The sequence below is a fragment of the Bombus huntii genome, chromosome 17 (genome assembly GCF_024542735.1).
Source record: "Bombus huntii isolate Logan2020A chromosome 17, iyBomHunt1.1, whole genome shotgun sequence".
Lineage (NCBI taxonomy): Eukaryota > Metazoa > Arthropoda > Insecta > Hymenoptera > Apidae > Bombus > Bombus huntii.
In genome coordinates this window covers 2539463-2555162 of record NC_066254.1, presented here as the reverse complement: position 1 = coordinate 2555162, position 15700 = coordinate 2539463, and the positions used below count along the sequence as shown (strand labels likewise).

Here is a 15700-nt window from a genome sequence, read left to right as displayed (position 1 = left end):
GTCCAACGAGTTTCTTTGATACATTTAATGCTTCGTGTAACAGTTAATTCCAGATATTTATAGATCCAATTTCCATTACTTATCAGCTATAGTACATTTTTACTTATCAAGGTCATGATCTTTTTCTCTCAGAGGAAGAGGATCAATTTTGCAGGAACAATTTGTTGAAGAACTAAATATAAACTGCATCGAAATCGTCTCAATATATTTTTCTTATATATATCCTGTAGATATTAAGTTAAAGACGCGCTAACATCACCCAAATGCGCATATTAATTACACATTTATACCTTAATACGTTATAAGTCTAAGAAATTCTAACCTCTCTAGTACCAATAACATTATGAGCGAGAACTTAGCAGCTTCTCAAACATAGCATTATGTTTGGGTGTCCGAGAGATCAAAGTATGCCAGTCGAAAAGTATGCGTGTTGCAAGAGTTATAACTGATCGAGATATCGAAGAGTAGAGTTGAAAAAATTGATCAAGTTGTAGAGTTGTAGAGTTGCTACTGAGAGAAAGAGAGAGTGAGAGAGACAGAGAGAGACAGAGTGAGAGTGTTAAGTTCGTTGTGACGAAAGTTGCCAGATAACTGTAAAGTTACTTGGGATTGATACGTGTATCGCATTTAGTTTCGGTTAAACAAACATCGTTTTCTGTCCAATTAACACCTGTATATTCAATTCAATATTAATAAATTGTAAGTAATCGGGGAAAAATTTATATCCTAAATTTCCGATATTACAATTATATGTTGTTACGCATTTGAAAAGGATTTATTGTGTGCTATGGTCAATGGGAAAACTTACGAAATTGCCGCGAGTGGTCACTTGCAGAAGTTTATGAAAGATAATTGGTAAACTGTTATATCTTAATGTTACAGTTCGATAAAGAAGATCGGAGACGTATAAAATGGATGTCAGCCGCAATATTCTGGGAGGATTCCAATCAGAATTGATCAGATCGACACTTTCCATTCTCTTAACCGTATTGCTATACGTCATATATTCGATTGTTAATTATTCCTCGAAGAATCTTCCTTCCGAATCACTCTTGCCATCTTACGATTTCATAATCGTAGGCGGCGGTACTGCAGGTACGTTTTTTCATGATGTCGATAGAAAATTACATCATAAACGAAATGAAAGTATGAGAAAGAAGCGCGTATCTGTGTGTTTTCACGCGAGATGGAGCGCTTTATTATCCATATAATAAAGTAACACACAAATCTAACAATATACACATCTTGATTACCCATTACACCCTTCTTTTAGCCGCTCTATCTGTTGTGCAGTACATTTAATGCCGTTGTGCGTTGTTGTACATATTAACAAGGAAATTTTAACTTCACCTTTCCTGCACATAAACGTAATTTAAGCTTATTTTATAATATGTTATAAATATATATTACATTGTAAATATCGTATAAATTATACATTATTGCAACATATTTTAGGATTATCACGAAGTCCATTTTGTGGTATGAACTAAATATTTTTCCTTTCTCGATGATTTGATAATAAACCACAAATTTTTGAAATAAAAGTATTTCTAATGTTTGAGTAGATTGATGTTTTCTTACTTATGTTCTATAATGTTCTGCCAATTTACATGATTATAGGAGCCGTGGTAGCGAGTCGGTTGTCCGAGATAGAAGAATGGAACGTACTCCTTTTGGAAGCAGGTGGCGATGGAAGCGTTATATATGATATTCCTCTTGTTGCCGCCAATCTGCAGCTCACCGAGATCGACTGGAAATACACGACAGAGCCCAATCCAAATTACTGTAGAGGTAATTAATATCTAATAATACTAATGCACGCATAACTATACATCCAAATAAATATTAATACCAGAATTACCCAATACGTCTATATGAGTGGCGGGAAATTTTGATTTTTAAAATTCATAGAAAGATACATAATATATCTTTAACAAGATTAATACAGATTTTTGCTTAAATAGTTAAATAAATGTATGGATCTATTTAGTTTAACTAATATTATTTGAATTATACTGACCTATATATAGAATATTTAGGTACGTTTACGTAGTTCTAACGTTAACCCATTAACGTTAACTGCCAAATGATCTTATCGTCGCACCCAAAGAGATATAAACTCACATCAATCACCAACCAACATTAATAATCGATTACATATTATTCGCATCGTTTTCCATGTTTTATCGCAAATTCTGCCTACAGGGATGGAGGGAGGTCGCTGCCGGTGGCCACGTGGCAAAGTGATCGGAGGCAGCAGCACGATAAATTACATGCTCTATGTTCGTGGTAACAAAAAAGATTACGACATCTGGGAACAACTGGGCAATCCAGGATGGTCCTACAAGGACGTCCTGAGTTATTTCAAAAAATCGGAAGACAATCGGAATCAGAACTACAGCGAGACTCCGTATCATTCGACAGGGGGTTACCTAACTGTCGAAGAATCAAAATGGCACACACCACTGGCTGATGCGTTCCTTCAAGCAGGACGAGAAATGGGTTACGAGAATAGAGACATTAATGGAGAACGGCAGACTGGCTTTACGATTCCTCAGGCGACCATTAGACATGGGAGCCGGTGCTCCACGGGGAAGGCCTTCCTGCGGCCTGCCAGCGCGCGTAAGAATTTACACGTCGCTATGCACGCACATGTTACGAAAATTTTAATAGATCCGTCGTCAAAGAGGGCTTACGGTGTAGAATTCTTTAGAGACGGAAGCACGTTGCGCATCAATGCCAGCAAGGAGGTGATAGTTTCCGCAGGATCTATCAACAGCCCTCAATTGCTGATGCTGTCTGGAATAGGTCCTGAAGAACACTTAAAGGAACACGGGATACCAGTGATTCGGAATTTAAGTGTGGGTCATAATCTTCAAGACCATATAATTGTGACAAGCCTTACATTCTTGCTTAATGAAGAAGTATCCTTGGTAGAGAGCAGGTTGTACGATATTCGATATTTGCTGGAATACGCCATATTCGGAGCCGGTCCTTTTACAGAGCCAGGAGGTGTCAAAGGACTAGCTTTTATCAATACCAAATACACGAATGCCTCCGACGATTTCCCAGACATGCAACTGCATTTTGCGCCATTGGCTGAGAACACCGACGGCGGCAGAGTGTTTAGATATATTTACGGTCTGAATAGAGAACACTACGATGCTGCATTTGGGGAGTTTATTAATAAGGACGCATGGACCGCGATTCCCACGCTTATAAGGCCGAAAAGTAGAGGGGTTATCAAGCTTCGAAGCAACAATCCCTTCGATCACCCGTTGATTTATCCCAACTACTTCGAACGCCCGGAAGATATGGCGACATTTATAGAAGGAATTAAGTTTGTGGTCGAGATGAGTAAAACTGCATCATTTAGACGTTATGGAAGCAAATTTTTACCGAAACCATTTTCTAACTGCGCGAATATTTCTATGTATACCGATCCATACTGGGAGTGCATGATCAGATCCTATGCCACGACTCTATATCACCCAGTGGGTACTTGCAAGATGGGGCCTAATTCGGATCCAACGGCTGTAGTAGACCCTCGGCTTCGAGTTTACGGAGTCACCGGACTTCGAGTCATAGACGGCTCGATTATGCCAAACATAGTCAGTGGTAATACCAATGCTCCGATTATCATGATCGCAGAGAAGGGTGCCGATATGATAAAAGAGGAATGGTTGTTGAAACTGAATTTGAGAGTGAATAATTTGTTTTGTAGTATTTCGAATGATGAAAATTAATGTACATCGACTGTTATTGTTTATATTACATAATGGAATCTTATAATTGTTAACTCAGAGTAAATTTTCATCATATATTATGTATATGAATATATTCATTTCATCAAATAAATATCAAGTAAGTTAAATTTTAACAAGCGCAAGTTAGTCCGTTAAAATTGTGTTTATCCGAGCTTATTGGAGAACAAACGGTTAAAAATGTAGGAGTTTTACGATTTCACCTATTACATACTTTTTTGATGTTATGGTTCATTTATTTCATTACTATTCTAGTAATAGTAAAATATACTATACTATTCTATATTTGTATTCTAGAACATGAGGAAAGCATAACATCGATGATGAAAAATTGTTACAGACATTCATCTTGTAATTTATTTCCTTCGTTCTCTAGACACAGGTTAATTATAGTGTATAAAGTAGTATATACTATAAGCATAGTATATAAGATAAAAGGAGATACTATAGATAATCGCAGTATGAAAATTATTGAAATTCTTTTCGTCAACAAATGAGACTCGCGTAAATTATTAAGCGTATTGATTTTCCTTTAGACTGTGAAATACGATGTAAATTATAAACATGTAACCCATAAACTTTATTTATTAAAGTATATACATGTATGATATATCTGTGAAAGAAATTTTTAAAGATCTTTTATGATTTTCAAGTCATTCAATTTAATGATAGATATTTCTGACAGCACTTAATTCAGACCATAACCAATTTATGTCCTTTGTGAAACGGAGCTTTGCTCGCCCTTGTAATTTTTTTTAAATGCGTGTATCTATAATACAATAAACAGCATCCACCAAATAACACGCTTCTTTAGTAAATACTTAATCACGTTGTCGTTGTTTACGAGTAGAGGACACTAATGTCAATATTGAATTTTGTTGAGGTTATTCGATGTGTAAACAGAGAAAACTCGCGGATAAATTGTAAGGCAGAAAATATATTTAAATAGAAGTGTAATTATAACTAAGAATACAATTTGAACTGGTCCAGATCCGCACGCTAGCTGTGTTACCCAATAACTGAAAAAACCCGGAAGCCAACGTCGCCTGTCTACTGTTTATGGTCTGTCTTCGTCGCAGTCTTTTGTCTACACGCTGTCGACGGCTCGAGTGCTTAAGAAAACTAAAAAGACCAGATGTAGAGTTTTCTTATAAGTGGTGACCATTTCAACAAATTTCTATGTCGGTATGGTAGTTGCGCTGGGCTACAAAGATTTCTGAGGTGATTTGTCTATTCGTATAACTAGTCTGTGTCTGCGGTTCGTCGATAACTGAAACTCAATAGGTTCTTGTATTCGCTAATGAGGAACGGCTACAGCATTTGACCACTTGGTGCAGCATTTGTATCGGGGATAACTCAACGTACAAGAAACGAACTAGTGTTGTTCAGAAACTTTTTTACCTGAACCCACAATGAAAATTTGAGCAATACGTTTTGTACATTCATGTCAGTAACGTACATGCTGGAGAGATCATCGAGATGGGCAAACATTGCTATGAGTTACAAATGGTTAAAATTTTTAAATCATCAAGACGTATTGTTTAAAGTTCAATTACAGCAGCAGATAAACAAGTTGTAAAGAATGACCTTTATTTTCTTCTTCCCGATTCGGCCCAGTTGCAACTTTCAACAAATTTTTAGACGTCATCTAGTAAACCCATTCTTCTAACATTTAAAGAAAAACTCGAATCTTTCGGTCCAATTTTACAAAAGTTATTCTGTGTTACAGAATGTCCGAATATAAATACATATGTGTACGTATGAATATCGGTTACTGTATTCTACTTTTATTTTGTCTACGAGAAATATCCATTGCACAAATTTATATAACCGCATACAGCGGCACAGGAGTCACAGGACGACGCGAGTCGACAGCGTCGCTGTTGTTTTGCCTCAGGACATCGTCTTAGCCTTGATGCATGAAACATAACAATAAATAAACCTCGGGCGAAAACAATGTCGCCGCTATATGCAAGTCGAATCAAGACGAATTTCAATTTTTCGACTTTCCCTCCACCAGTATAAATAAACGAAGACAACAGCATCGAGAGTATTTTCTGAGTATCTCACGAGCGTCTATCAAGATACGCGATAAGCCTTTACAAGTATTGATTCCGCGATTCTATTGTGTGATTTATACTTCGTACCAACGACTCACGTTTACGGCTGTGTACTAATCTATCGATTTAAATATATTCGACGGTTGCAACAAGTAATCTCGTCATTAATTCTCACGCACCTATATCCTCTTCACATAACCTCTACACGCATAAAATAATTTTATCATACTCATGTCGATTTGAACATTGATCATATTATCGATACCTGACATACTCACAGTTTAATTTTCTGACACTAATTGGCATATCGAAATTCTCCGCCAATATTAAAATTATAAAGCGAGAAGATCTCCACATAAGGGTGCCAGTATGTCCAAGGTAACCTCAGAAACTACTCAGCCGGTTTGATTAATTTTCTCATCGTTGGAAAGATCGTCATATCCAAATAGAAGTAAGCTATGTTTTATTGCGTTTGTTCCTCAGTGTAAATATCTTCGTCTGAAATCGCACCTCTCGTTCAGTGGTGAGATTTGTATTATTCGTCCTGCTTTATCTTTTAATTGCTGTAGTAGTATTTGAATTGCGCGCTTTCTGCACGCGTATCCATTCAAAAGAAAGGAGGATATCACCCCGCAGAAAGGTATAGCTGTGCGAGATCAGTCAGAGCATCGTTCCGACACTCTTTGGAGAAACGTGAAGAGGTAAATGGCGAAAACTACGAATAGCAACACTAAAAGTAACTGATATAATTACACTCGATACTTTGTCTGATTTGCGGTACAAGATGGAGGGCATTTAACACTGGATTTTTCGAACTTCGAAATGAAATATCTCAAAAACCAATTTTAACCATTTTGCATCGTAAATTAATCATTTCATCTAAAGAATTTATGCACAAAATTATTTTTTCCTAGGCCTTCTAATTTTTGAAATCCGTATATAGTGTATCTATCTCTACGGGACCCGTCAAATTGACGGGTAAACGAAAATACGCAATTTTCTTTAAAAAATCGATTTATTCAAATTGAGTCTGAAAAGAACAATATTAGACTTCGCGTTTAAATAAATTGTTAATAAATAAAAAGTCTTTTTTCAAATTATCACTAAAAAAATAACAATAACATTAACGATACAGGGTAATCATATCTATTGAACACACTTTTTGCAAATATACTGAATGTTGTTTTTTTGCAATATTTTTTTGCAATAATCCACTTGGCAAATTTTTCGCACTTGTGACGTCACAGAAATGAACCGTCTGATTTTTGGAAAATGTTTTCCTCGTTTTCTCCAGATAATTCCTCGGCTAAACAAAATATGAATTCCTTCCTGGATATTTTCGATCTGATGCAGTTTTTACATAATATCCACACGCTTATCGCCGCCAAATCTAAAATATTGAAAAATACTTGAAGAGGCCATTGGAAACTCCCTGCTTTTACACTATACTTGCGTGCCATCTGGTCGACCACGTCCACACCAAACATTGTTTTATGGTAAAAAGCAATGGTTCCTGGAACGGATTTATACAAATGTGAGGAAAACAAAGTCATTTTGCGCTCTGTTCCCTTTAGCATCGAGTTTCTAAATCAATCGAACCATCTAAAATATATTTCGTTTGAACTTCAACTGATAATGAAAACCTAATGCCAAATTTATGAAGCTTATTCAGCATATATTGCGTAAACCTGTATCGGGCTGCCGTTGAAAATTTTTATGTACATTCTAACAAGCCTGGTTATTACTAATAAATCTTTCCCGTATTTCGAATATCAGCGCGAATTTATGTAAAGAAATTTATGTAATCTTTCGGAAACTTCTAACGATCTCGCTTCATTTGTGTCCCAGGCATATATAATTTTTAGAAAAATACGTAACTCAGCATTTGCGATTATACAGTTTGTTTTTTTTAAACTCGATAGGTCTCGGTTTCAGTGCAATATTCCATTATGTGTCACTCAATTATCAATTCGAAAGCGCTAGTTATACAACCCGATATAATATTTCTCTTAGTATAGTCAATAGGCCTTGCGACATCCTTGAATATCATACGAATGGGCGTCCTACACGCGTTTCACATTTATCCACCGTGTCCCGTCAATTGAAATTTCAATTTCACTCATTACATTTTGAGATATGCTTGGAATGCGCGTTCTTTCATCCTCGGAGTCAGAACTAGAAAGAATCATCATCATTTCCTTGTTACGATATACTTTTAAGAAGTTTTCGTCTTCATTATTCGAAGATCCTTCTGTCTCTCCACTTTCAGTGTATTCAGAAATTTCACTGTCAGCTTCTCTCTGGCCTAATTCATATTGATCTTCTACGGAGGTATCCTCAGAACAATCTTCATTAATGTTGACAATTTTATTCAACATCTTATTATATCTCCTGGATTTACTCGTGATTGCTAGAAAAGACGGATTGGTAAAAAAAAAAGAAAATACTGAGAATACTTACAGTAAGCGGAGACAATAATGGGAAATGTCTACAATAACTGAAACTTTTGCACACTGTCTTTGAAAAACGGTTTGTTCATGAAATCAGTTAGCCCGTCAATTTGACGGGTTTCGTAGAGACAGATGTACTACATACAGATTTCAAAAATTAGAAGGCCTAGGAAAAAATAATTTTGTGCATAAATTCTTTAGGTGAAATGATTAATTTACGATGCAAAATGGTTGAAATTAATGCCATGGTTTTTCAGATATTTCGTTTCGAAGTTGGAAATCCATCAAATTGGCGGGTCCCGTAAACCTAGTGTTAATTACTGATCATTGAATTGTGCTTTTTATCGGCAAGAATATGGCACATACGTGAAAAATGTAACATAATTCGTTTAAAATATTATTTAATACACCAATTACGTAACTAGTCATTTCAAATAAGGTTGTTGTTTTGTCGTCCATGTTTACGAGCAATACATATCTTGACATCCACTTGATTGATTCATTTCCGTGAGAAGTTTTCTTCAAGGTATGTATAGACTACATAAGAAACATGCATATATTTGTTTGACGTATATTTATAAGTTCTTCGTTGCATATAAGCTATGTTGCAGAATAATTAGTCAAGATTGAGTACACGGGAGATCACTAGCGAAGAAGCATTCGTCTCCGCACTTTGCGTTTGATCGGTGCACTCTCTTACGCTTGAGGTTCAATCCACGTACGTGTTCTTAAAATCTCCGCATTTTCGCTAATATTCGATTTTTCCGTTATTTCTGATCTTCTACACCATAAGATATAAGATTCACGTATATGTCATAGGTTTTCCAATATCTGATAGTTTTATTCGCCATTTGTGTACATGTCAAATAGAGAATTGTTTAGAATTTGGATACAACTCATCAATTTGGATGAAACCGAAACATTTCGTCAAAACAAACATTCTGGACAACTTTTTACTACATCTACATACACCTGTCACTCGACGTTAGTTTTCAAGGTAGAACGAAATTTACGTTTAATATGTTTTATTTAACAATTCATTTTACAAGTTTTTTCTCTCTAAACAACTTCTCAATAAATAAAGGTATATATGTGACGCTTTCGACTAATTGACAGTCGGTATTAAGTGCAGCATTCCAAGCATCAGACAGTTTATCGAATATTATTTTGTGCCATCCGCTATTAATACAGCCGAACCCATAAGGTATTGATCAATTTCTTTTTCTTAATTTCAATTTCTTAGCAATGTCTCTTCTGTAAACAATTTTTCAGTGGCAGTTGTTACATTGTTGACCAATTGAGGATCGGTGAAAGGTACAACAGTCCATGTGTCAATCAATTTATCGAGAATCATTTTACGCCAACGGTTATAAATTCAGCCGGACTTATGATCCATTTTCTGCGGTTGTGTATAATTAAAAATTGCTATCTCCGCACTAGTGAGTTAAGCATCGTTCGGAAGATTTGGCCGCCTGTCCTAGGGCGAATTACAATCGTAATGAAAATTTAATTGAAGTCTTTTGCGATTATCTCGGTAACTAAGATAGGGCGGTGTCTATAGTTATAGGAAAAGATTGTTCAGAATGTCAACCTTGATAACGCGTTTCAAGGTCATCCAAATTGGCGAGGTGTACGCTTTTCTAACTAATTACCAAAGAGATATTTATTGCGCTATTAACTGTTAGAGATAAGTTGATCAAGAATGTAACAATGAAAGCCCCAAAGATGTCTGAAGGAAGAAATGAGGTATCAGTAAATGAGTAAAATAAATAAATATACAAATAATTGAAAAAATAGATCTTTTGAGATAAACAGGCGTAGAAAATGTAACACGACCGGTTGGAGATTTCCGTATCATTTTATTAATATTTACTGAATGTTTGTCATATTCCGTATCGATGCCGTTTAAAGAATTTTATTACGTACCCATGAAGCGTATCAAGCAACTGACCTTGGAAATGTACAGATTTAATGGTCGTTTTTAGCACGTTGCGATACGTTTCCACCTGACGATGTTATGATCTGTCTGTGGAAGAGGTATAGTGACAGCAATAAAATTTATTGCTGTAGTATTCAGCATCGTACGATACCTGTAAATGTCATTGTGTGCAAACTATTATTCAAATTAGACTGTGTAAGGCAAATTGTACCATGGTTCAAAGGTACAGGTTCCGTTTTCATTTTTTATGAGCAAGAATTAAATTAGCTTCGCTCGTTAAACACACATGCTTTTATTAATCTTTTGTCGAGAACAAATTTACAAAAACAAATATTTATTTATTTATTTATTTTATTTATCAAAGACGAAATATGAACTGGATAAAATCGTAATACCTGTAAAAATCATTAGAAAGATTATTAGGCATAGAAAGGCAAGATTACTAGAAAGGTAACAAGACTTATTATTACAGGTTGACAAGGGAAACCGGAGAAGTGCAAAATGGATGTCATAAACAATATTCTCGGAGGATTGCAATCGGGAAAGATCGCATCGGTGCTTTCGATGTTCTTGAGCGTGTCGTTATATGTCACGCACTTGTTTGTTAATTACTCCGCGACGAATGTTCCTTCTAAATTATTAATGCCGTCTTACGATTTCATAGTTGTAGGTGGCGGTTCTGCGGGTATGTTCTTTCGATGCCATCGACACAAATTCCATGATAAACCTAATAAAAGTGTGAGAGAGACGAACATAACTGTACGTTTGGAAGAAAGAATAATTCTATCTGTTATGTAGTATAGTTATGACGTCGCGCGTTCTTATGCAAATTGGCGTACAAATTTTAACTTCCTATTGCCTACGTATAAACGAATTTCAGATGTATCCTGTAAACATATTTTAGGTTTATCATGAAATCCTATTTGTAGTATCGACAAATTTTGAATTTCAACTAACAACTTTTGATATAAAAATATTTGAGATATTTAAATAAATTAATTTTTTCATATTACAGGAGCTGTCTTGGCGAGTCGTTTGTCCGAGATAGAAGACTGGAACGTACTCCTTTTGGAAGCAGGTGGCGATGGAAGCGTTATATATGATGTTCCTCTTCTTGCCGCCAATCTGCAGCTCTCCGAGATCGACTGGAAATACACGACGGAGCCCAATCCAAATTACTGTAGAGGTAATTAATATCTAATAATACTAATGCACGCATAACTATACATCCAAATAAATATTAATACCAGAATTACCCAATACGTCTATATGAGTGGCGGGAAATTTTGATTTTTAAAATTCATAGAAAGACACATAACATATCTTTAACAAGATTAATACAGATTTTTGCTTAAATAGTTAAATAATTGTATAGATCTATTTAGTTTAACTAATATTGTCTGAATTATACCGACCTATATATAATATTTAGGTACGTTTACGTAGTTCTAACGTTAACCCATTAACGTTAACCGGCCAATGATCTTATCGTCGAACGCAAAGAGATATAAACTTAGATCGATCACCAACCAACATTAACAATCGATTACGTATTATTCGCATTGTCTTCCATGTTTTATCGCAAATTCTGCCTACAGCAATGGAGGAGGGTCGCTGCCGGTGGCCACGTGGCAAAGTGATCGGAGGCAGCAGCACGATAAATTACATGCTCTATGTTCGTGGTAACAAAAAAGATTACGACATCTGGGAACAACTGGGCAATCCAGGATGGTCCTACAAGGACGTCCTGAGTTATTTCAAAAAATCGGAAGACAATCGGAATCAGAACTACAGCAAGACTCCGTATCATTCGACAGGGGGTTACCTAACTGTCGAAGAATCAAAATGGCACACACCACTGGCTGATGCGTTCCTTCGAGCAGGACGAGAAATGGGTTACGAGAATAGAGACATTAATGGAGAACGGCAGACTGGCTTTACGATTCCTCAGGCGACCATTAGACATGGGAGCCGGTGCTCCACGGGGAAGGCCTTCCTGCAGCCTGCCAGCGCGCGTAAGAATTTACACGTCGCTATGCACGCACATGTTACGAAAATTTTAATAGATCCGTCGTCAAAGAGGGCTTACGGTGTAGAGTTCTTTAAAGACGGAAGGATGTTACGCGTCCATGCCAGCAAGGAGGTGATAGTTTCCGCAGGATCTATCAACAGCCCTCAATTGCTGATGTTGTCCGGAATAGGTCCTGGAGAACACTTAAAGGAACACGGGATACCAGTTATTCAGAATTTAAGTGTGGGTTATAACCTTCAAGACCATATAATGGTGGGAGGCCTTACATTCTTGCTGAATGAAGAAGTATCGTTGGTAGAGAGCAGGTTCTACGATATTCGATATTTGCTGGAATACGCCATATTCGGTGCCGGTCCTTTGTCAGAGCCAGGAGGTGTCGAAGGACTAGCTTTTATCAATACCAAATACACGAATGCCTCCGACGATTTCCCAGACATGCAACTGCATTTTGCGGCATTGGCTGAGAACACCGACGGCGGCAGAACTCTTAGAAAGATTTACGGTCTGAATAGAAAATACTACGATGCTGTATTTGGGGAGTTTCTTAGTAAGGACGCATGGACCGCGATTCCCACGCTTCTAAGGCCGGAAAGTAGAGGGGTTATCAAGCTTCGAAGCAACAATCCCTTCGATTACCCGTTGATTTATCCCAACTACTTCGAACGCCCGGAAGATATGGCGACATTGGTAGAAGGAATTAAGTTTGCGGTCGAGATGAGTAAAACTGCATCATTTAGACGTTATGGAAGCAAATTATTACCGAAACCATTTTCTGGCTGCACGAATATTCCTATGTATACCGATCCATACTGGGAGTGCGTGATCAGATTCTATGCCTCGACTCTATATCACCCAGTGGGTACTTGCAAGATGGGGCCTAATTCGGATCCAACGGCTGTAGTAGACCCTCGGCTTCGAGTTTACGGAGTCACCGGACTTCGAGTCATAGACGGCTCGATTATGCCAATCATAGTCAGTGGTAATACCAATGCTCCGATTATCATGATCGCAGAGAAGGGTGCCGATATGGTAAAAGAGGATTGGTTCAAGAAACGGAGTTTACAGTGAATAATTTTTTTGTAATATCTCAAATAAGTGAGCAGTTTTTGAAAATTAATTTACAGCGACTGCTATTGTTTATTGCATAATAGAAACGTATAATTATGAACTAGAAATATATTTTCATTGTATATTGCGAATAGCTGAATTCGCGTCAGAATATAGTCTGTTTATCCGAACTTATCGGGGAACAAACAGTTAGTAAAGCAGCGGTTCAACCATTTTTCCTGTTACGTTCCTTTGATGTTGATATATTGCATTGCAATCGAAACGTATAGTGTGAGATAAGCATAGCGTCGATGAAGAAAAATTGTTACAGACGTCGAGTACTATATTTCGTAATTTCTGTCCTTCATCCTGTGGATATGATTTGTACATACATATTTGATAGAATGCAGTCGACTTTCTGAATAGCGCAACAATGTGAATTTACAATATCTGTATGTATGTTTATTATAGTGGTACAGACAAAGAAAGTCGAAGCATCCTGTCTACTTTTATAAATAATAAATTACAGAATGCTTTAGAATAAAATTAGATAAGTACAAGAATCGAATTATTTTTTACTATAATTCAATTTATGGTCAACTCTTACATACATTAAACTTATGGCTGATGAAAATACTGGCAGCATTTTTGCTGACCCCAGAGATTGTTGGTCCTTTTGTCACCTGCGTACAGACAGTTGGGCCATAGACGTTACAAAATTTCGGCAATTCAACTAGTCGAAAATGAAAAATGAGGAAATTACGTTGAAAACTTTGTTCATCAATTATTAAGGCGTGTACACACTGTTGTCGATCATGCGCCAGCAACTACTGGATCATTGCTGTATTTGAGCAAATACGCACTTGGTTTCGGCGAACAACGAAACGCGCTGAATCAAATGGAAATGTTGCTAGAACAGGTAATTAATTTTCCTGCAGACCAGATATGGTTTAATATTAATATTAGTTGCTCGTTAATCAACAAGATTGACACTTCTTCACGGTAAGTGTACAGTTACATAAGTACAACTCCGCGAGATATTACTGCGACCATACGTCTGTCTTCGTTGTTCTTAATTCAGAAAACAGAGAAGGACGTATGATTGCAGTGATATCGCGCGGACAAGGATTGCTCGTATACAACGAACTCAACGTAATAAAAAATTAACTATGCAAAGCAAAAATAGAAACGATTGATTTATTGCGAGATTATGCAAATGACTGTAGGATTACATACAGCGAAGTAAACAGAGTGTCTAAAGGTAATTAACCCTTAACCTACGATTTACGTTCGAGAATGCCCGTAATATTTACATTTGGTCTGATCATCGTACTGCGGGCTATGCCCGTAGTTGTAGGTTAAGGAGTTATTAAATGACATGAGAAAATTAGTTTGTTGCAGAAATTAACGATTAAGGCAGTGATATTGGCTGTAATGTGTGCGATGGATTTTAGGTTAGTTAATAAAAACTTTATTACAAACAGGAAACTGAAAACTCTGATTAACATACCAATAACAAGGTTTTTCTATAGCATATACGTACACGTATATTTATTTTTATATTAAATTATTTATTTGTGGACATTATGGTATGAAAACTAATATTTTAATAATATTTTATTGGCGTCTCGCAGGTTGGGAAGTAATGTAATGCTGCTTAGTCATTTCAGGTTTCCACTTATTCCTATCTGTCGTTTTGATTTTATCTACTAATGAAGAAATCAAGCGTTTGCATATTTTCTTTTTTCACTGCAGTCTTCAAGATGGCTAAGATAAATTTGAAAAATTCTGAAGTACTGACATACATTTACAACACCTTGTTTATTAATTTTTCATTTAAATCTGTCACAAATGCAACATACTCGATGTTATAATTAATATGTGTGTCTTGATTGCTAGTGTATAAAGTAATAGTATGTGTAGTAGTAGTAGTAGTAGTAAGTATATTAAGGAGTTAAAAAATAGCTCATTAGATGCGAGTCTTTTAATTATACCTTGAAAGGCGAACCAATGAAATTTTTGGCAATTAAAAAAGATCTCTAATCTTTCGCATGTTTTTACAGTTTCTGCTGTACTATTTCTTAATTTGATAATAATATCTGTGGCATGAGCACCAACATGAATTTATTTATTATTGCTTAGTCCATGCCTTTCGGTTTTACTTCCCTTATGTCTATTTCTCTTCTTATTAATTATGTCTACCTCCCCTCTTTTACACTCTATTCTATTGCACTACCTTAATTATTCTATCTCTGAAAACTAAAACTAGAAACTACAAATTAGCAACTAATGACTAAAAACTATTGCAACTTTGGTCTCTAGCCTCCTTGCTGTGCATCCTTCCTGTCGTTTGCCCTTCTCCTCTCTATTATTGCTTTCAGTTCTGTTAAATCTTCTCCAGTCTCATA

General features: G+C 36.3%; 2 protein-coding genes across 4 annotated transcripts in view; both read left to right on the top strand.

Moving 5' to 3' along the window:
- The first annotated feature begins 345 nt into the window (after nt 1-345).
- LOC126875054 (glucose dehydrogenase [FAD, quinone]-like) overlaps nt 346-15700 on the top strand; it is a 31393-nt gene continuing 16038 nt past the window's right edge. The window contains exons 1-5 of one of the 2 annotated variants that reach the window (XM_050637669.1): nt 346-699; nt 883-1095; nt 1621-1791; nt 2206-2808; nt 12415-14211. In XM_050637669.1, the coding sequence (XP_050493626.1) occupies nt 912-1095; nt 1621-1791; nt 2206-2808; nt 12415-13313 (1857 nt within the window). In that variant the 5' untranslated portion in view covers nt 346-699; nt 883-911 and the 3' untranslated portion in view covers nt 13314-14211. Of the gene's footprint in view, nt 700-882; nt 1096-1620; nt 1792-2205; nt 2809-11228; nt 11400-11811; nt 14212-15700 lie in introns of both variants that reach the window. The other variant, XM_050637670.1, reaches the window with a different exon arrangement.
- Nucleotides 1167-15700, top strand: part of LOC126875055 (glucose dehydrogenase [FAD, quinone]-like) — a 30572-nt gene continuing 16038 nt past the window's right edge. The window contains exon 1 of one of the 2 annotated variants that reach the window (XM_050637673.1): nt 1167-1367. The gene's annotated coding sequence lies outside the window, so the exon portion shown is untranslated. Of the gene's footprint in view, nt 1368-6160; nt 6526-15700 lie in introns of those variants that run through there. The other variant, XM_050637671.1, reaches the window with a different exon arrangement.